The sequence below is a fragment of the Crinia signifera genome, chromosome 3 (assembly GCF_055691185.1).
Source record: "Crinia signifera chromosome 3, ASM5569118v1, whole genome shotgun sequence".
In the NCBI taxonomy this organism is placed as follows: Eukaryota; Metazoa; Chordata; class Amphibia; order Anura; family Myobatrachidae; genus Crinia; species Crinia signifera.
This window is the reverse complement of record NC_139219.1, coordinates 332,254,914-332,276,058: the sequence shown is the minus strand read 5'-3', so window position 1 is coordinate 332,276,058 and position 21,145 is coordinate 332,254,914. Positions and strand designations below refer to the sequence as shown.

The following is a 21,145-nucleotide window of genomic DNA, read 5'->3' as shown; positions in this document are numbered from 1 at the left end:
AGGTGAACCGGTATGGTGAGCCGGTATGGTGAGCCGTACATTGCACGTAAGGTGAACTGGTATGGTGAGCCGGTACAGTGCATGTAAGGTGAGCCGGTACAGTGTATGTAAGGTGAGCCGGTATGGTGAGCCGTACATTGCATGTAAGGTGAACCGGTATGGTGAGCCGGTATGGTGAGCCGGTACAGTGCACGTAAGGTGAGCTTTTAAGGTGAGCCGTTATGGTGAGCCGTACATTGCACGTAAGGTGAACCGGTATGGTGAGCCGGTATGGTGAGCCGGTACAGTGCACGTAAGGTGAGCTGGTAAGGTGAGCCGGTATGGTGAGCCGTACATTGCACATAAGGTGAACCGGTATGGTGAGTCGTACATTGCACGTAAGGTGAACTGGTATGGTGAGCCGGTACAGTGCACGTAAGGCGAGCTGGTAAGGTGAGCCGTACATTGCACGTAAGGTGAACCGGTATAGTGAGCCGGTATGGTGAGCCGGTACATTGCACGTAAGGTGAGCTGGCAAGGTGAGGCGGTACAATGCACGTAAGGTGATCCAGTATGGTGAGCAGGTATGGTAAGCCGGTACAGTACACGCAAGGTGAGCTGGTAAGGTGAGCCAGTATGGTGAGCCGGTACAGTGCACGTAAGGTGAGCTGGTAAGGTGAGCCGGTATGGTGAGCCGTACATTGCACGTAAGGTGAACCGGTATAGTGAGCCGGTATGGTGAGCCGGCACATTGCACGTAAGGTGAGCTGGCAAGGTGAGCCGGTACAGTGCACGTAAGGTGAACCAGTATGGTGAGCCGGTATGGTGATCCGGTACAGTACACGCAAGGTGAGCTGGTAAGGTGAGCCAGTATGGTGAGCCGGTATTGTGAGCCGTACATTGCACGTAAGGTGAACCGGTATGGTGAGCCGGTATGGTGAGCCGGTACAGTGCACGTAAGGTGAGCTTTTAAGGTGAGCCGGTATGGTGAGCCGTACATTGCACGTAAGGTGAACCGGTATGGTGATCCGGTATGGTGATCCGGTATGGTGAGCCGTACATTGCACGTAAGGTGAACCGGGACGGCGAGCCGGTACAGTGCACGTAAGGTGAGCTTTTAAGGTGAGCCGGTATGGTGAGCCGTACATTGCACGTAAGGTGAACCGGTATGGTGAGCTGGTATGGTGAGCCGGTATGGTGAGCCGTACATTGCACGTAAGGTGAACCGGTACGGTGAGCCGGTATGGTGAGCCGTACATTGCACGTAAGGTGAACTGGTATGGTGAGCCGGTACAGTGCACGTAAGGTGAACCGGTAAGGTGAGCCGGTATGGTGAGCCGGTATGGTGAGCCGTACATTGCACGTAAGGTGAACCGGTATGGTGAGCCGGTATGGTGAGCCCGTACAGTGCACGTAAGGTGAGCTGGTAAGGTGAGCCGATATGGTAAGCCGGTATGGTGAGCCCGTACATTGCACGTAAGGTGAGCCAGTATGGTGAGCTGGTACAGTGCATGTAAGGTGAGCCAGTATGGTGAGCCGGTACAGTGCATTTAAGGTGAGCCAGTATGGTGAGCCGGTACAGTGCATGTAAGGTGAGCCGGTATGGTGAGCCGGTACAGTGTTTGTAAGGTGAGCCAGTATGGTGAGCCGGTATGGTGAGCCCGTACATTGCACGTAAGGTGAGCCAGTATGGTGAGCTGGTACAGTGCATGTAAGGTGAGCCAGTATGGTGAGCCGGTACAGTACATGTAAGGTGAGCCAGTATGGTGAGCCGGTACAGTGCATGTAAGGTGAGCCGGTATGGTGAGCCGGTACAGTGCATGTAAGGTGAGCCAGTATGGTGACCCGGTACAGTGCATGTAAGGTGAGCCGGTACAGTGCATGTAAGGTGAGCCAGTATGGTGAGCCGGTACAGTTCATGTAAGGTGAGCCGTACAGTGAAAGATGAGCCAGTATGGTGAGCGATCTCACCAGTGATCTTTGTTTTCTTTTAATATTGTTTATTTAATGATTTCTTATCTTTTAACACCCCCGGGAAGTTGTCAGGTGTTTTGTATAGTGCGACACATATATATATTTTTCTGTATTTATTGGTTTTGTTGAAATACTACATAAAGAAACACTTTCAGTTATAATGGATGTGTTTGTGTGATAGAGAACGCCACTTGAATGCTGTTTCCTCTTGGTTTTGTCTGGAGGCGGCATTCGTCCTCATAGTGGCTGCTGATATGCACTCTATGGTACACTGCACACTCCCGCATCTGAAGGTGCCCATACATGGTACAATTCCGCGTGCGATGCGATCTAGTCCATAACGCACACAATGATTATGCATGGACACCATGAGACATTACATTATATGAGTGGATGTAAGAATAACAATCTAGGAATCTGTAATCAGCGTCTTCCATGTTTCCGAAAACCTATGAAGGAAAGAAAAGGCGGCTTACATCTATTGTGTACAGTAAGTATGCCCTAAATCAGGGGTGGCCTAACTGGTCCTGAGATCTACCAACAGTCCATGTTTTCCAAACCATCTGTGGACTTGTACAATGTACACCTGTGCACCAGCTAGGTGGTCTGGGGAATGTGACAGTAATGACTGCACCTGTGCACCAGCTAGGTGATCTGGGAGATGTGACAGTAATGACTGCACCTGTACACCAGCTAGGTGATCTGGGAGATGTGACAGTAATGACTGCACCTGTACACCAGCTATGTGGTCTGGGAGATGTGACAGTAATTACTGCACCTGTGCACCAGCTAGGTGGTCTGGGGAATGTGACAGTAATTACTGCACCTGTGCACCAGCTAGGTGGTCTGGGGAATGTGACAGTAATGATGGCACCTGTGCACCAGCTAGGTGGTCTGGGGAATGTGACAGTAATGACTGCACCTGTGCATCAGCTAGGTGGTCTGGGGAATGTTACAGTAATTACTGCACCTGTGCACCAGCTAGGTGGTCTGGGGAATGTGACAGTAATGATGGCACCTGTGCACCAGCTAGGTGGTCTGGGAGATGTGACAGTAATGACTGCACCTGTGCACCAGCTAGGTGATCTGGGGAATGTGACAGTAATGACTGCACCTGTGCACCAGCTAGGTGATCTGGGGAATGTGACAGTAATGACTGCACCTGTGCATCAGCTAGGTGGTCTGGGGAATGTTACAGTAATTACTGCACCTGTGCACCAGCTAGGTGGTCTGGGGAATGTGACAGTAATGATGGCACCTGTGCACCAGCTAGGTGGTCTGGGAGATGTGACAGTAATGATGGCACCTGTGCACCAGCTAGGTGGTCTGGGGAATGTGACAGTAATGATGGCACCTGTGCACCAGCTAGGTGGTCTGGGGAATGTGACAGTAATGACTGCACCTGTGCATCAGCTAGGTGGTCTGGGGAATGTGACAGTAATGACGGCACCTGTGCACCAGCTAAGTGGTCTGGGAAATGTGGCAGTTAGTAACGACTGCACCTGTTCACCAGATATGTAGTCTGGAAATGTGACAGTTAGTAATGACAGCACCTGTGCACCAGTTGGTGGTCTGGAAAATGAGAAATGTGGGTAGTTCACAATGACTAGTTTGACCAGCCCTGCCGCAAACCAGCGAATATACGCAGCCTAGCGAGCAGGCCTGAATGACCCCCTTAGAACTATCAGTCCTGACAGTGGCCGGCATTTATCACCTGTGTATATTCGCATCACAATGGGCGCGTTCAAATATGAAAAAAACGTATTCAGACCTGATCGCTGTTGTGCCAATCTGCAATCCGTTAGATTATCGGATGACTGCGCATGTGTACGGATTGCAGCGCGCATGTGCGAGCCCAAATAGCGACTGGAATAGTGAAAACATCTAAACGCAATCCCTCCGCAATGTGACTGACAGGAAGCCGGCCGTTATCATAGTGCCAGATCAAACGCAGGTGCGCCAAGCGTTATCAGGGGGGTCTGTGACGTCAGCGCCGGTGCCGATCAGCCGGTCACAGTGCTACGCACATTTGCACAGAAATAATCGGGAATTGCGTGTAGATGTGTGATAGGATAGCGATCTGCATTATTATTGCAATTCACTCGCAGACTTGTGCAGGGCAGGTTTTCTGTCAGTCTTCGGCAATTTTGCACATCAGCGACCTGGTCTGTAACAGGCCCACAATGTAACGGCATGGAACTCGCAGGTCACTACAGAGGCCGAGTTGCGGGACTAGATATTGTCCAGCACATACCCCTATATTACACATGGCCCCTCGCTACGTCTTACCTTCATCAGTGTCCTCAGTAAGAGCTGACCGTTGTAGCCTGTGGGGACATAACAGACAGTATGACACATTACCGGTTTCCTGAGAACGACATTCGCGCATTGTCCGTCCTTGCAGATGGGAGTTTCTGCCAGTTATGTGAGGGCAAGAAATGTAGCGGGCAGTGGTCTTACCCCTTAACATGCAGTGTGCCCCTCCATTCTCCCCCTCCAGTACCTGAACCAACCAAACTCACTGCAGTGGCGCATGCAGGGGGGGTTTCATAGTACCAGAACCCCCCACCCCCTGATGGACTAAATCATTGTTTTGTCCTGATTACTGCTGTCCTGACAAATGCAATATTGGCCCCACTCCCTGGTGGCATTAGGCCCCGCCCCAGTGGGCCAGTGGTGAGGGGGTCTGAGTAGAATTCTGCTTCTTACTATAATATGTTTCACTGCTGGTGATTACTAAAGAAAATAGCGGTGGACATTTTCTTGTAGCCCATGTAAATGTTTGGGCAGTGCCATTTTGTTATTGATAGTAGTGCTACAGTATTTGCAATATCCTGAAGTTGGGAAATTTAGCTAAATCCCCTAAAAATATGTATAAGTGTGTGTGTGTGTGTGTGTGTGTGTGTGTATATATATATATATATATATATATATATATATATATATATATATATATATATATAGTGTATGTATCCACACACACATACACACACACACACAACCCCCCCCCCCTCCCCCATTCCAAATCCTGCATTTGCCCCTGCACTGGACGGCGTATGGGGGGAGGGGGGGTGGGGGTATCAGATTTTGGGGTTATGTTCTGGATTAAGATGTATCGCCCCCATGACATGGTCTGTGTCCTACCCCCTCTATCCGCCATTGCGCTACATGCACCCATCTCACACACAATTACATGTGTACAATAAGAGGCAGAGGAGGGCAGGTGCCCCATGTCCCATACAGAATATTACAGTACAACCCTAATATTCAGCTGCTCTGAGCCAGTCCGCTGTAATCTCAGGGACTGCTGCGCATTAGGACTGCACAATAGGTATTAGTCCTTATACAGTATATGTCCTTACCGTGCTTCTGAAACTGGGAGTCTTTGACAGTCTCTTCTTCATTAGACCCATCACCTGGAATGCACAGTAACATCTGTCACCTTCCCCTCACAGTACAGCGGGGCTGTGAGACACAGTACAGTGATACCCTGAGAGGGGATACATATGGATCACTGGCGGTGGGGACATTGGCATCTCGAAGGATGGAATCCATGGGCCCCAATATGTATACCCCTGCCCCTGTTCCCATAATCCTTACCCTCCCACCAGTGGTGGGACTTGGGGGTTGTGAGCCCAGGTGCAAATAATATTATTTGGGTCCCCCTCCTCCACCCCAACCCAAGTTCACTATATGCAAAACGGCAGTGGGTGACAGGGAGAGGCAGGGGGTGTCAGAGAGAGGAATAGGGTGTCAGGGTGTGACAGGGAGAGGCAGAGGGTGACAGGGAGAGGCAGAGGGTGACAGGGAGAGGCAGGTGTAGGTAGTGTGTGACAGGGAGAGGCAGAGGGAGGCAGTGTGTTATAGGGAGAAGCAGAGTGTGACAGGGAGAGGCAAAGGGAGGCAGTGTGTGTGACAGGGAGAGGCAGAGGTAGGCAGTGTGTGACAGGGAGAGGCAGAGGGAGGCAGTGTGTTATAGGGAGAGACAGAGTGTGACAGGGAGAGATAGAGGGTGACAGGGAGAGGCAGAGTGTTATAGGGAGAGGCAGAGTGTGACAGGGAGAGATAGAGGGTGACAGGGAGAGGCAGAGTGTTATAGGGAGAGGCAGAGTGACAGGGAGAGGTAGAGGTTGACAGGGAGAGGCAGAGGGAGGCAAAGTGTTATAGGGAGAGGCAGAGTGTGACAGGGAGAGGCAGAGTGTGACTGGGAGAGGCAGAGGGAGGCAGTGTGTTATAGGGAGAAGCAGAGTGTGACAGGGAGAGGCAAAGGGAGGCAGTGTGTGTGACAGGGAGAGGCAGAGGTAGGCAGTGTGTGACAGGGAGAGGCAGAGGGTGAAAGGGAGAGGCAGAGGTAGGCAGTGTGTGACAGGGAGAGGCAGCATGTCACAGGGAGAGGCAGAGGGAGGCAGTGTGTGACAGGGAGAGGCAGAGTGTGACAGGGAGAGGTAGAGGGTGACAGGGAGAGGCAGAGGGAGGTAAAGTGTGACAGGGAGAGGTAGAGGGTGACAGGGAGAGGCAGAGGGAGGTAAAGTGTGACAGGGAGAGGTAGAGGGATATTAGAGCATGAGTAAAATACACATGGGCAGACTATGGCATACTGTAAATACCTTACATGAACCGAAATACCATGGCATAAATTACATGAACCGGAATACCATGGCATAAATACCTTACATGAACCGGAATACCATGGCATATATACCTTACATGAACAACAGACCGGACAGGACAGATGACTTGGGCATGGGATGGGCAACTCACTGGAGCTGGCACAATTCACAATTCAGTGGTCAGTAATCCTACACCCAACGTATGATCTGTGCAACCAGCAAATCAGCATACCCGCAAAGATTATTGAAGGTATCCCCGGGGATATTGTGAATTAGCATTGAGGTCAGACCCATCATAGGAGCCATTGTTATTTACACAGAATTGATTTGCATGCTGGGAACCACCATAGGGTCATAACATAGACATCTATGGAACGCGAACAGCCAATCAGGTGCAGAGCTCATCTGGAGCTCGCAGCTGATTTGCTGAGAGGTTTCCATTGACTGATGTGAGTGGGATTTGCCTTCAGTTACACGGAGAAGCAGCATGTGTACACACACACAATGCTATTCCTCAGTCTGGAGTTTGCATTTTTTTGTTCTTTTTTAACCCTGTAGATCAGGCATTCCCAACCACGGTCCTCAAGGCACACCAACAGTGCAGGTTTTGTAGATATCCAGGCTTGAGCACAGGTGACTTAATTAGAATCTGAGGGATTCTGATTAAACCATCTGTGCTGAAGTCTGGATATCTCTGAAACCTGCACTGTTGGTGTGCCTTGAGGACCGTGGTTGGGAATGCCTGCTGTAGATGCTACTTGGAACCAGGAGAACATGATCTACACTAGATCCGGGTGAGTATATATTTTTTCCACAGCTCTCTAATGAATTTCTACTGGAAAAGAGGACAGATCTACAGGGGAACATGGGTGAGTATATGTATGTTTGTGCATGTATGTAATATTTTTTTTTAACTTTCTATGGGGTGTTCGTGTTTTATTTGAGTATTGCTTCTGCTGTGGAAATACAAGTCCTATCAGGCCCTTTATTGCCCCACATGCAGGAACTTGGGGGAAATTTACTAGGAATGCTGATCACGGACAATTCGCGGTACAAAAGGGTATGGCCAGAATCCTCCGTGATCACCCCGAAAATACAGCCTGATAATTCGCCAGATTTACTAAGCTGCCGAATTTTCAGGATTCGTATTTTCCGATGGTAGAAAGGAAGTCGTTCATATTTGGCTGCCAAGTTTCCCGGCATGAAAAACCCTCCATGGAAACGCCTACAGCCAATCAGGATTGAGCTGAGCCCTGATTGGTTGACGTGTCCCGTGTTCTGTGTTTGCTGGATGAGGAATGGCATGCTAGGACTTGTGGTTCTCCAATTCCAATGTGATGTGTTCTTTTTTACACAAAAGCAAAAATCAGCCTGGCGCCCACCGTCCAGGGGTGCCGGAGAAAGCCCAGGCTTCAGCACTGGCCTTGGGTGGCCTGGGGGGACCCCACTCTCCAGGGTCGGCTGTGTTTGGTTGCCGGTAAACGCAGCAGCCAAATACGAATGTCGCCCCCATCGGGAACTACTAATCCTGAGAACTCAGCAGCTAGGTGAATTTGCCGAGTTCTCAGGCCAAAATCATGGCCGAAGACGTTCGTAACCATTTGTATTTGCGCTCGGCGATTACGGCTGAGCTTAGTCAATGTCCCCCATGGAGTGTGCTTGGGAATAGCGGTAGGAAGGAGGGTCCTGCCTGCCAGAGCTCACATACTAAGGGGAATGGCGGACTGGAATAGATGTAAGGTGCAGGGGTTAGAAGAGAATCTATGTGATAGAAACTGCTACAAGTAAACATGAAGTCACAAACCCTTTTATCCAGCAGGCAGCCGAAGACGAAGATGAAGAAGCCCTGAGGGAGAGAAGAGAGGGATGGGGTGATCAGAACGCCCGTCCGGAAACCTCTCACACCCACGTTCTAGCACCTTGGATAAGTAAACACCAAACAAAGCAAAGGCCCTGCACCCCTATGTAGTAGCTGACATTACACGGCGCATGCTAAGAACTGCATGTACTTGGGCCAGGTAGAAGCAAGGGCCGCTGAATGGAACGTGGGTCACCCGGAGGATGGACCGCTATAACCAATTTCTGAGGAAGGCACCTGTTACCTGTTCTGTAAGATGGTCATTTATCATGTATGTGCTGCACAGGTGAGAGCTGGCTGAGGACCTCAGCAGGTAAGGGGAGTACCCCAGCAGGTAAGGGGAGTACCTCAGCAGGTAACGGGAGAACCCGAGCAGGTAACGGGAGAACCTCAGCAGGTAAGGAAGGTACTTCAGCAGGTATAGGGAGTACCTCAGCAGGTAAGGGGAGTACCTCAGCAGGTAAGGGGAGTACCTCAGCAGGTAAGGGGAGTACCCCAGCAGGTAAGGGGAGTACCTCAGCAGGTAAGGAAGGTACTTCAGCAGGTATGGGGAGTACCTCAGCAGGTAAGGGGAGTACCTCAGCAGGTAAGGGGAGTACCTCAGCAGGTAAGGAGAGTGCCTCAGCAGGTAAGGGGAAGTACTTCAGCAGGTAAGGAGAGTACCTCAGCAGGTAAGGGGATGACCCCAGCAGGTAAGGAGAGTACCTCAGCAGGTAAGGGGATGACCCCAGCAGGTACCCCAGAAGGCAAGGTGGGTATCTGAGCAGGTAAGGAGAGTACCTCAGCAGGTAAGGAGAGTACCTCAGCAGGTAAGGGGATGACCCCAGCAGGTACCCCAGAAGGCAAGGTGGGTATCTCTGCAGGTAAGGAGAGTACCCCAGCAGGTAAGGGTAGAACCTCAGCAGGTAAGGGGAGTACCCCAGAAGGCAAGGTGGGTATCTCAGCAGGAAAGGGGAGAATCTCAGCAGGTAAGGGGAGTTCCCCAGCAGGTAAGGGGAGTACCTCAGCAGGTAAGGGGAGTACCTCAGCAGGTAAGGGGAGTACCTCAGCAGGTAAGGAGAGTACCTCAGCAGGTAAGGAGAGTGCCTCAGCAGGTAAGGGGAAGTACTTCAGCAGGTAAGGAGAGTACCTCAGCAGGTAAGGGGATGACCCCAGCAGGTAAGGAGAGTACCTCAGCAGGTAAGGGGATGACCCCAGCAGGTACCCCAGAAGGCAAGGTGGATATCTGAGCAGGTAAGGAGAGTGCCTCAGCAGGTAAGGGGAGTACCCCAGCAGGTAAGGGTAGAACCTCAGCAGGTAAGGGGAGTACCCCAGAAGGAAAGGTGGGTATCACAGCAGGTACGGTGAGTACCTCAGCCAGTGCCAGATTAAGGTCTAAATGGGCCTGGAGCTGAAAATTATCATGAGCCTATTATGTGCAATAATAGGGGTTGTGGCCAGCACCTAATAATGTGGGTGGCGTGACCAGTGTTCTGGTTGGGTGGTCTGCTCATGGGGGTCTCTATTTGTGTAAATACTTTCAACTAATTATATATGCCTGGAAAAGGCAGGGGGCTGGCATAGCAAAAATGCAGGGAGATATATTGGCAGGTGCCCTCCAAAGGTGCAGCGCAGGACGCCGATGTCCTAAGATACTTGTGGGGTGAGGCGGCACCATAGGCGAATCTAAGGGGTGGTCCGGGGGTGCACCGGACCACCCATTAGACATATTGCCTATCTTATTGCCGGCTGCTGGAGGAGTGCAGGACGGGTCGGGTTCTCCTCAGAGAAAGCGTTGACAGCAGTTGCGTAGCTATAGAGGGTACAGGGGGTGCAACTTCAACCTTACGTTGACCATCTGCCGACATTTTTGCATGCCGACCATATAGTGTTGACCTAATGTCCATCCACCTACTGTATACATTGTCAATCTATCATCCGAATACCATTTTAGCATTGATTGGCCATGGACCCATCTGTACAGTACATAGGGCCCAAGAGCGCAGGTGAATTGCTCACACGTGCGCAGATCTACAGAAATTGCTGAATAACGTATTTAGGAGATCTGTGAAGGACTCTGAATTAGGCCCATAGAATGGAAAGAAGCCGGACGGTACTTATGTGTTCCACCTCTGGGCTACACGTTCCGACTCCTCAATCTCTGATGACATCACATTCATCTTACTCCAAGGGATAAATGCCTATTATACTTCAATAATATTACTTATATTCAGTCTATTGTAGCGCCCCCTAGTGGAGACGCTACAACCCTTCCACCCCATGGCTTTTGCACAGGTCCCAGGGGTTGGGATCATTTGGTCTACAGCATTATGGTAGACAGTCATGAGGTCGACACCATTAGGTTGACATGGGAAAAGGTCGACGTGGGTCTAGGTCGACATGGTTCTAGGTCGACATGGTTCTAGGTCGAAAGGTCATTAGTTCGACATGTCGACATGGACACAGTTTAAAGTCCACCGCATCCCCTCGCAACGCTCGCTGCGCGGGGCACGGTGTCTCACTGCGCTCGGCACACTATTTTATTCTCCCACCACGCCCTAGTGGATGGTAGGCATGAAATACCGCCTGTCGGCACATATCGGTTCAAAAAACAGTGAAAAACACAATGCCGACCTTTCGAATGTCGACCTTTTCCCATGTCGACATTTTCCCATGTCGACCTAATGGTGTTGACCTATTGACTGTCGACCATCATGCTGTAGACCAAATGACGGCATCCCGGTCCCAGACTCATGGAGAGCACTGCATCCCTCACTTACCTGCAGGGGGTTGAGCAGGACGAACAGATACTGTAATACTTCCGAGCTCCCATATGTCAGCAAAGGGATTCCAACGGCCCAGGTCAATCCAAACTGGGGGGTGCAGAAGACTACAGCCTTTATCAGCTTCCTAATGACTTCCTCGTCTTCTCTGTGGCCATCGGAAATGGACGGTCTAAGGAGCTTGCGGACCACCACCAGCAGCACAAGGAAATTCCCTGACAGGATAATGATGGTCGGGACAATGAACGCCATGGAAGCCCCCGAGTTGCTGTTCAGCCAGCACACATTGTCTCCCTGATAATCATCAGTGGGTGTGAAGTACAAGAAGGTGCCTGCAGCAATCAAGCTGGGACACACGTACCCCAGGCCAACAGAGAGGCCCATGAACTCCTTCTTTGTTATGTGGTGGAACACGAACACTAGACGGCAAAAAAGGAAGAGACTCTGGACCAAGGTCCAGCAGAGGAATGCCAGGAGAGAAAAATGGGTGAGGAAGGTGAGGCCAACACAAAGCCTGAGGTACTGTTTTGGTGTGATGTAACTGGCTGCTATGAAGGAGACGTTACTCAGAAGCAGGAAGGACGAGACGTTGAGGATGGCCAGATGTCTGTAGTGGGCAACGAGGTTTATCGCAGTCTTCAGCAGATACACTTGGAAGTAAATGCACAAAACAAGAGATGCTATGGAGACAACCAGGCCGGCGATTGTGATATAATCAAGAACGTTGGAGTTCCGCAGCCCTGATGGTAAATATTTTGCAAATAGTATAGCGAATGATGTGAGATGGTAGCATTGGCAGTTAGTCCCACCGTTGACAACTTCGGTCGTGCACCCCGCCGATGACCAACTGTTGGTGCTAAAATTCCAAAAGGCGCACACGGCTGTTGGGTCGCAGTCTCCGTTGTTACACTGGAAACTCAAATTGGTGCTGGCGCCATGGTAACTCTTGCCATCGAACAGCATGATGTTTGTCATAATGTTACTGTCTACCACGAAACCACCACTTGGACCCCCTTCTTCTTCGTAGCTCTTCCTGAAGTTCATATGAAGGTTCTTGTAGGTTAATAACAACACGTTGACCAGACAGGAAGAATTTAACGTTTGCCGACTGTCCTTTGCAGGGAATGCAACACTCACCTGTTCCACAACCCTCAGGGCCGTCTCATTGCTCAAGTTCATGCAGGGGGCGGCCAAACAGCGCAACTCAATGTTTTCATACGAAACGTTAAAGGAGACATCCGTTATTTCCATCCGTTCCAAAATGTTTTCAAAGCACCACAAGAGCTGGGGTCCGAGTGCGGAGTTACTGCTGGAAGCTGCACCCCAGGAGGTCTCATTGAGAAGCTGGTTGGTGATGTATAAAATATCCTAGAGGCGAGAGTCAGAATATAGCGATATAACCATGCTGATATACGATACTACACAAATACATTCCTCTGTAATGATAGTTTTACCAGTTACCAGTCCACCAAAATGGCAGAACCACATAGCAGTATACTGAAATGAGCAACACTTGAATTGCTCTGTCAGGAACCAGCTAGTGGCCTCAGGCCTGAAACGCACCTGAATTCCCCCCATATAGGTGAGGAGCAGTGTTTGCCTTTATTCTACAGGATCGATGATTTTAAACATAACCAAAGATAAGTTTATACTAAAGGCACTCAGTAATTCCTCCATTGTATCTCACTAGTGAAAACCTGAATAGCTTATTAATATCCTTATTATTATTATTATTATTATTATTATTATTATTATTATTATTATTATTATTATTATTATTATTATAGGATTTACCTATTTTCTAAGAAGTTTCTTGTTAAGGGGCATATGGATTAATTATTTAGACACAATAATTCAAATTCAATAATTAAATATGCTGGACTCTCACACTCCTCGTCCTGTGCTGGACTCTCACACTCCTCGTCCTGTGCTGGACTCTCACACTCCCCGTCCTGTGCTGGACTCTCACACTCCCCGTCCTGTGCTGGACTCTCACACTCCCCGTCCTGTGCTGGACTCTCACACTCCCCGTCCTGTGCTGGACTCTCACACTCCCCGTCCTATGCTGGACTCTCACACTCCTCGTCCTGTGCTGGACTCTCTCACTCCCTGTCCTATGCTGGACTCTCTCACTCCTCGTCCTACGCTGGACTCTCTCACTCCTCGTCCTGTGCTGGACTCTCACACTCCTCGTCCTGTGCTGGACTCTCTCACTCCCTGTCCTGTGCTGGACTCTCTCACTCCCTGTCCTATGCTGGACTCTCTCACTCCTCGTCCTGTGCTGGACTCTCACACTCCTCGTCCTGTGCTGGACTCTCACACTCCTCGTCCTGTGCTGGACTCTCTCACTCCCTGTCCTGTGCTGGACTCTCTCACTCCCTGTCCTATGCTGGACTCTCTCACTCCTCGTCCTGTGCTGGACTCTCACACTCCCCGTCCTATGCTGGACTCTCACACTCCCTGTCCTATGCTGGACTCTCTCACTCCCCGTCCTATGCTGGACTCTCTCACTCCCCGTCCTATGCTGGACTCTCTCACTCCCCGTCCTATGCTGGACTCTCTCACTCCTCGTCCTGTGCTGGACTCTCACACTCCTCGTCCTGTGCTGGACTCTCACACTCCCCGTCCTGTGCTGGACTCTCACACTCCTCGTCCTGTGCTGGACTCTCACACTCCCCGTCCTGTGCTGGACTCTCACACTCCTCGTCCTGTGCTGGACTCTCACACTCCCCGTCCTGTGCTGGACTCTCACACTCCTCGTCCTGTGCTGGACTCTCACACTCCCTGTCCTATGCTGGACTCTCTCACTCCCCGTCCTATGCTGGACTCTCTCACTCCTCGTCCTATGCTGGACTCTCTCACTCCTCATCCTATGCTGGACTCACTCACTCCCCGTCCTGTGCTGGACTCTCACACTCCTCGTCCTGTGCTGGACTCTCACTCCTCGTCCTGTGCTGGACTCTCACACTCCCTGTCCTATGCTGGACTCTCACACTCCCTGTCCTATGCTGGACTCTCTCACTCCCCGTCCTATGCTGGACTCTCACACTCCCCGTCCTATGCTGGACTCTCTCACTCCCCGTCCTATGCTGGACTCTCTCACTCCTCGTCCTGTGCTGGACTCTCACACTCCTCGTCCTGTGCTGGACTCTCACACTCCCCGTCCTATGCTGGACTCTCACACTCCCCGTCCTATGCTGGACTCTCACACTCCCTGTCCTATGCTGGACTCTCTCACTCCCCGTCCTATGCTGGACTCTCTCACTCCTCGTCCTATGCTGGACTCTCTCACTCCTCATCCTATGCTGGACTCTCTCACTCCCCGTCCTATGCTGGACTCTCACACTCCCCGTCCTGTGCTGGACTCTCACACTCCTCGTCCTGTGCTGGACTCTCACTCCTCATCCTGTGCTGGACTCTCACACTCCCCGTCCTATGCTGGATTCTCTCACTCCTCATTCTATGCTGGACTCTCTCACTCCTCATCCTATGCTGGACTCACTCACTCCTCATCCTATGCTGGACTCTCTCACTCCTCGTCCTGTGCTGGACTCTCTCACTCCTCATCCTATGCTGGACTCTCTCACTCCTCATCCTATGCTGGACTCACTCACTCCTCATCCTATGCTGGACTCACTCACTCCTCATCCTATGCTGGACTCTCTCACTCCTTATCCTATGCTGGACTCTCTCACTCCTTATCCTATGCTGGACTCTCTCACTCCTTATCCTATGCTGGACTCACTCACTCCTCATCCTATGCTGGACTCACTCACTCCTCATCCTATGCTGGACTCTCTCACTCCTTATCCTATGCTGGACTCTCTCACTCCTTATCCTATGCTGGACTCTCTCACTCCTCATTCTATGCTGGACTCTCTCACTCCTCGTACTTATGCCAGTGCCGCCTGCTGTTGCAGCTATGGTTATATACCCTGCTCTTATCCTCTATTGTAGTCACCTGTATCTCGCTGTTTCCTGTTCTGCTTATCGTTTATGTGCTCGGTCATTGGCGCTGCAGATCCCCTGTGGCGCCATATAAATAAAATAAAATAATAATAATTCCAGTAAAAATCTCTCCTCTCCCTGATTCTGGTTAACTTGGTAAGTAGCAAAAATCACTGCTTACCGATCGCTGAAACACCGTCCGCCGGGCGAGGGAGTGTCCACGCTCTTTCGCAGAGCGAATGTTCACCCCAGCATGCGAATGGATATGTGCGCTGCCCGCTCTCCACACCCCTCCCTCTCCGCACCCCTCCCTCTCCGCACCTCTCCCACTCCACACCCCTCCCACTCCACACCCCTCCCGCTCCGCACCCCTCCCTCTCCCCACCCCTCCCTCTCCCTCTCCCCACCCCTCCCTCTCCGCACCCCTCCCGCTCCACACCCCTCTCTCTCCGCACTCCTCCCTCTCCGTACTACTCCCTCTCCGTACCCCTCCCTCTCCGTACCCCTCCCTCTCCGCACCCCTCCCTCTCCGCACCTCTCCCACTCCACACCCCTCCCACTCCACACCCCTCCCGCTCCGCACCCCTCCCTCTCCCCACCCCTCCCTCTCCCTCTCCCCACCCCTCCCTCTCCCCACCCCTCCCTCTCCGCACACCTCCCGCTCCGCACCCCTCTCTCTCCGCACTCCTCCCTCTCCGTACTACTCCCTCTCCATACCCCTCCCTCTCCGCACCCCTCCCGCTCCGCACCCCTCCCTCTCCGCACCCCTCCCTCTCCGCACCCCTCCCGCTCCGCACCCCTCCCTCTCCGTACTACTCCCTCTCCGTACCCCTCCCTCTCCGTACTACTCCCTCTCCGTACCCCTCCCTCTCCATACCCCTCCCTCTCCGTACCCCTCCCTCTCCGCACCCCTCCCTCTCTGCACTCCTCCCTCTCCGTACCCCTCCCTCTCCGCACCCCTCCTTCTCTGCACTCCTCCCTCTCCGTACCCCTCCCTCTCCGCACCCCTCCCTCTCCTGGCCTTGCGTGGCACACAGTGAGTGTAATACTCGTGAATCGGGTCTACACATGCTGGACTCTCACACTCCTCATCCTGTGCTGGACTCTCTCACTCCCCGTCCTATGCTGGACTCTCTCACTCCCCATCCTATGCTGGACTCTCTCACTCCCCGTCCTATGCTGGACTCTTTCACTCCTCATCCTATGCTGGACTCTCTCACTCCTCATCCTATGCTGGACTCTCTCACTCCTCATTCTATGCTGGACTCTCTCACTCCTCATCCTATGCTGGACTCTCTCACTCCTCATCCTATGCTGGACTCACTCACTCCTCATCCTATGCTGGACTCACTCACTCCTCATCCTATGCTGGACTCTCTCACTCCCCGTCCTATGCTGGACTCTCTCACTCCTCATCCTATGCTGGACTCTCTCACTCCTAATCCTATGCTGGACTCTCTCACTCCTCATCCTATGCTGGACTCTCTCACTCCTCATTCTATGCTGGACTCTCTCACTCCTCATCCTATGCTGGACTCTCTCACTCCTCATCCTATGCTGGACTCTCTCACTCCTCGTCCTACGCTGGTCTCTCTCACTCCTCGTCCTATGCTGGACTTTCTCACTCCTCGTCCTATGCTGGACTCTCTAACTCCTCATCCCAACTGCATATTTATATACAATTGTTTATCTTTGATACAGTACAATTGTTTTCACAAAAAACTAAAAATATCAGAATTGGTTCACAATTTATATAATGCACCATGTGGGTTTGTTAAAGCAAAACAAGACTCAAATATTACTGACTCTTATCAGCAAACTCCTATCAAATGAGAGATCCTGTACCGACTGGGTGTCACCATAAGAAGATATAATGGTCATTTCTAAATTTTACCCCTTAACTTGTGTGGCGTAAACATTTTCCCATATTCTGCGCAGTCCTCATAATCATCAAGGCACTGGAAGTAATTTTTCTCAGGGGCAATTATCAAATTTGTTATTAATGACTAATTTGTTATCAAATTATTTTTAACTGTATCCAATACTAAATGTCCAGAATCAGGCGTGCACCCCATCCGAGTTTCTTTTTCTCCTTTTTTAAATCCTGTTAATATTGTGGTAACTCTGGGGTGCACCCCTGACCGTCACCATATAGACACCGCAGGGGTTAATTGTGACCTGAGGGTGAACAGTGACCAATATGAGATTATCGCTGGTCAGTTACGATTCTGAGACAACCATTGGACATAATATAGATTGGGTCTCCCATATGCACTGCGGATCCCCACATCCCTTCTGCATACACGAAAGTGTGGAAGTGGCGTCTTAGAAGTTCTACACCTGCCGTAAGCCTTAAGTTCACCAAGGAAGCCTCTGTCAGAGTCGTCCTTAATCTTGTAATAGTCAGGGATGCCCCAGAGATTCTGGATCCCCATGGCAGCTGCCGAGAGCCAGCCCTACCTCCGTGATACATGTGGGGGATACGTTCCTTTGGCTGGGATTTCCTGTAAAGGGGCGTTGGTAAACAGAGATCCGGCCATGTGTCTGTCTCCTGATTGGCTGGCTTGTGGCTGGTTGGTGACATGAATGATGACCACGTCCATGCTACATAAGGACACTATGGAGTTTGATCTGCCATTGCAGTAATATTGGGATAATTATCAGATACGATATTGCAGGGGTTGAAGGTCACGTAGAGGACATTTATATATTTTCTTCCTTTAGGGTTAATTTACTAATATTATTTAAGTAAACAATATGTAATGATCCCAGGGCTTAAAGTGGTCCAGGAGTGGTGGTGGAACTCCGCTCCCCTAACACCGACACCCCCCCCCCCCCAATTAGGCAGAGCCTAGAACCGTGCTAGGGAATTGTGCCGTACCACCCATAAAGGGATAATGGTCCCACCATACATGGTAGCACAATCGTATACACATTACACTGCATGTAGTGCCCTTGATTCATATTAAATCACACAGTAATTCCCCTTATACACATAATGTCCACAGTTGTTCATCTTAACTTTACATTATGCACGCCGTGCCAGAAGAAGAAGCCGATGGGACAGGTTTTTCTGTTGGAATTACTGTTCAGGGCTGTGGTGGAGGTGGAACTCAGTTCCCCTACCATTAGACGTGGTGGAACTCAGTTCCACCCAGTTCCCCCTCACTTTAACCCCTGAATGATCCAAAGGAACCAATCAGCCATCAGCTTGTATATGTCTATCGCAAGATACACAATGAGAGCAGGTGCCTCATTGGTTGTTAGAATTTGATGCAAATTTGACACATACATGTTAACCCTGAAGTCCTCTTGCTAGGCGTGTTCATTTGTTGCATGTCCTATGTATGTGGACTGGCAGGAAAGGGGCTATTATATCATTGGGGTTACGAGAACTACAATAGGGGCTGATTCAGCACACAAAATGAATCATAGCAAACAATCATTATCCAGGTTCTATGAGTAATATTGGAAGTAAGATCCTACATGACGGTGGAATACGCGCGTTTCGCCGCCTGGGACTCACCAGCACTGTGCTCGCCTGAAAGGTCTGATTTGATTGGGCTGCTATTTCCGTGATATTCCCCAGAATATTCAGTATTAGTGCCACCTCGCCCTTGTAGAACCCGGCGGGGCCGACGGAGGATGTGTATTTCTGTAAGTCCGGAATTATGCCCAGTGCGATATCTGCGGAGGTACTCTGTTTATGAGAGAAAGACTCTGTATTATATAGCGGCAATGTTCCCTTACTGCACAGAAGACAATAAAATACGTCCGAGCTGAATTCTAATTCTCAACTGTGATCGCTATACCCTATAGATTGTAATCTCTGATGAGCAGGGCCCTCTTCCCTCTGGTGCTTTTCCTTCTCTTGCTTATACTTATGCCAGTGCTGCCTGCTGTTGCAGCTATGGTTATATACCCTGCTCTTATCCTCTATTGTAGTCACCTGTGTCTCGCTGTTTCCTGTTCTGCTTATCGTTTATGTGCTCGGTCATTGGCGCTGCAGATCCCCTGTGGCGCCATATAAATAAAATAAATTAATAATAATTCCAGTAATAATCTCTCCTCTCCCTGATTCTGGTTGACTCGGTAAGTAGCAAAAATCACTGCTTACCGATCGCTGAAACACCGCCCGCCGGGCGAGGGAGTGTCCACGCTCTTTCGCAGAGCGAATGTTCACCCCAGCATGCGAATTGATATGTGCGCTGCCCGCTCTCCACACCCCTCCCTCTCCGCACCCCTCCCTCTCCGCACCTCTCCCACTCCACACCCCTCCCGCTCCGCACCCCTCCCGCTCCCCACCCTCTCCCCACCCCTCCCTCTCCGCACCCCTCCCGCTCCGCACCCCTCTCTCTCCGCACTCCTCCCTCTCCGTACTACTCCCTCTCCGTACCCCTCCCTCTCCGCACCCCTCCCTCTCCGCACCCCTCCCTCTCCGCACTCCTCCCTCTCTGCACCCCTCCCTCTCCGCACCCCTCCCTCTCCGCACCCCTCCCTCTCCACACCCCTCCCGCTCCGCACCCCTCCCTCTCCCCACCCCTCCCTCTCCGCACCCCTCCCTCTCCGCACCCCTCCCTCTCCACACCCCTCCCGCTCCGCACCCCTCCCTCTCCCCACCCCTCCCTCTCCGTACCCCTCCCTCTCCACACTCCTCCCTCTCCGTACCACTCCCTCTCCGTACCCCTCCCTCTCCGCACCCCTCCCTCTCCGTACTACTCCCTCTCCAAACCCCTCCCTCTCCGTACCCCTCCCTCTCCGTACCCCTCCCTCTCCGCACTACTCCCTCTCCGCACCCCTCCCTCTCCGCACCCCTCCCTCTCCTGGCCTTGCGTGGCACATGGTGAGTGTAATACTCGTGAATCGGGTCTACACATGTGTATTTTCACCCATACACATGTGCAGACCTGCAACATCGGCCCCTGGCCCGAATATGCTGGGGACCGGGTCTTACTGAATTAGGCCCAGAATGACACCAACCATGGAACCTACCTCCCTACTATAACTGCATGAGTCCATGGATAGATACAGCACTCACTTTGGTTATTCTGTAATGCTTTGTATTGATCATAGTAAGATGACTGTACATTATAGACATTACTATAATATAACACTTCGTCCTACGCACCAGATTTGCCAGTTGCAGCCATTCGGTCAGCTGGCCCCAGACAGAAGCGTTAGACGTAGGGTCTGTGGGAGAGATTATTCTGTTATACACAGATATATATCAGACTCAGTGACGATCGGGGTGGCACAGCTATGTCACAATGCTGAGTGCCAATGGCGTTCTGTGACATCATGTGGGTGTATTATTTGTCGTTAGTTTTATTGTGTCCCCCCGACAAATGGATAATTGGATGCGATACCCATGGGCAGTGCCAGTAGCGGAGAGTGGGCACAGATTTGTGTGCATGAAGTCTCCGCAGCGCAATGTAACATTTTTGGGTTCCTTAGTGACCCACAGAGATGTTTTGGATCATTCAGTGGGGTACATTTATTGCAAACAATCATATTCTGTCTATTACCTTCCAGAATGTGCTAAATAAATAAGAAGTACAATTTGATTGGTTGCTATGGGAAACATCCCATCTTCAGTAGAACTCCCATCTTAGTAAATTTACCCCAGTATGACCCTCATTTGAGGCAAATGGTTTTTGAGATGTTACTTACACATCGCCTGTGAGGCGTCCATTGCTGCTGCTGCTGCTGTTACTGGTTCTGCTGCTGCTGCTGTTGTTGCTGTTACTGGTTCTGCTGCTGCTGCTGTTGTTGCTGCTGCTGCTGTTACTGGTTCTGCTGCTGCTGCTGTTACTGGTTCTGCTGCTGCTGCTGTTACTGGTTCTGCTGCTGCTGCTGTTACTGGTTCTGCTGCTGCTGCTGCTGTTACTGGTTCTGCTGCTGCTGCCACTGTTGTTACTGGTTCTGCTGCTGCTGCTGCTGCTGTTACTGGTTCTGCTGCTGCTGCTGCTGTTACTGGTTCTGCTGCTGCCACTGTTGTTACTGGTGCTGCTGCT

General features: G+C 51.1%; 1 protein-coding gene across 1 annotated transcript in view; it reads right to left on the bottom strand.

The window, feature by feature from the left end:
* Positions 1-2,160: 2,160 nt before the first annotated feature.
* Positions 2,161-21,145, bottom strand: part of LOC146063085 (adhesion G-protein coupled receptor F1-like) — a 72,313-nt gene continuing 53,328 nt past the window's right edge. The window contains exons 3-9 of the mRNA XM_083175099.1: positions 20,260-20,321; positions 18,658-18,831; positions 11,181-12,551; positions 8,368-8,409; positions 5,316-5,369; positions 4,243-4,280; positions 2,161-2,402 (exon numbers count right to left, since the gene is read on the bottom strand). Coding sequence (XP_083031225.1) covers positions 4,257-4,280; positions 5,316-5,369; positions 8,368-8,409; positions 11,181-12,551; positions 18,658-18,831; positions 20,260-20,321 — 1,727 coding nt within the window. The 3' untranslated portion in view covers positions 2,161-2,402; positions 4,243-4,256. The remainder of the gene's footprint in view (positions 2,403-4,242; positions 4,281-5,315; positions 5,370-8,367; positions 8,410-11,180; positions 12,552-18,657; positions 18,832-20,259; positions 20,322-21,145) is intronic.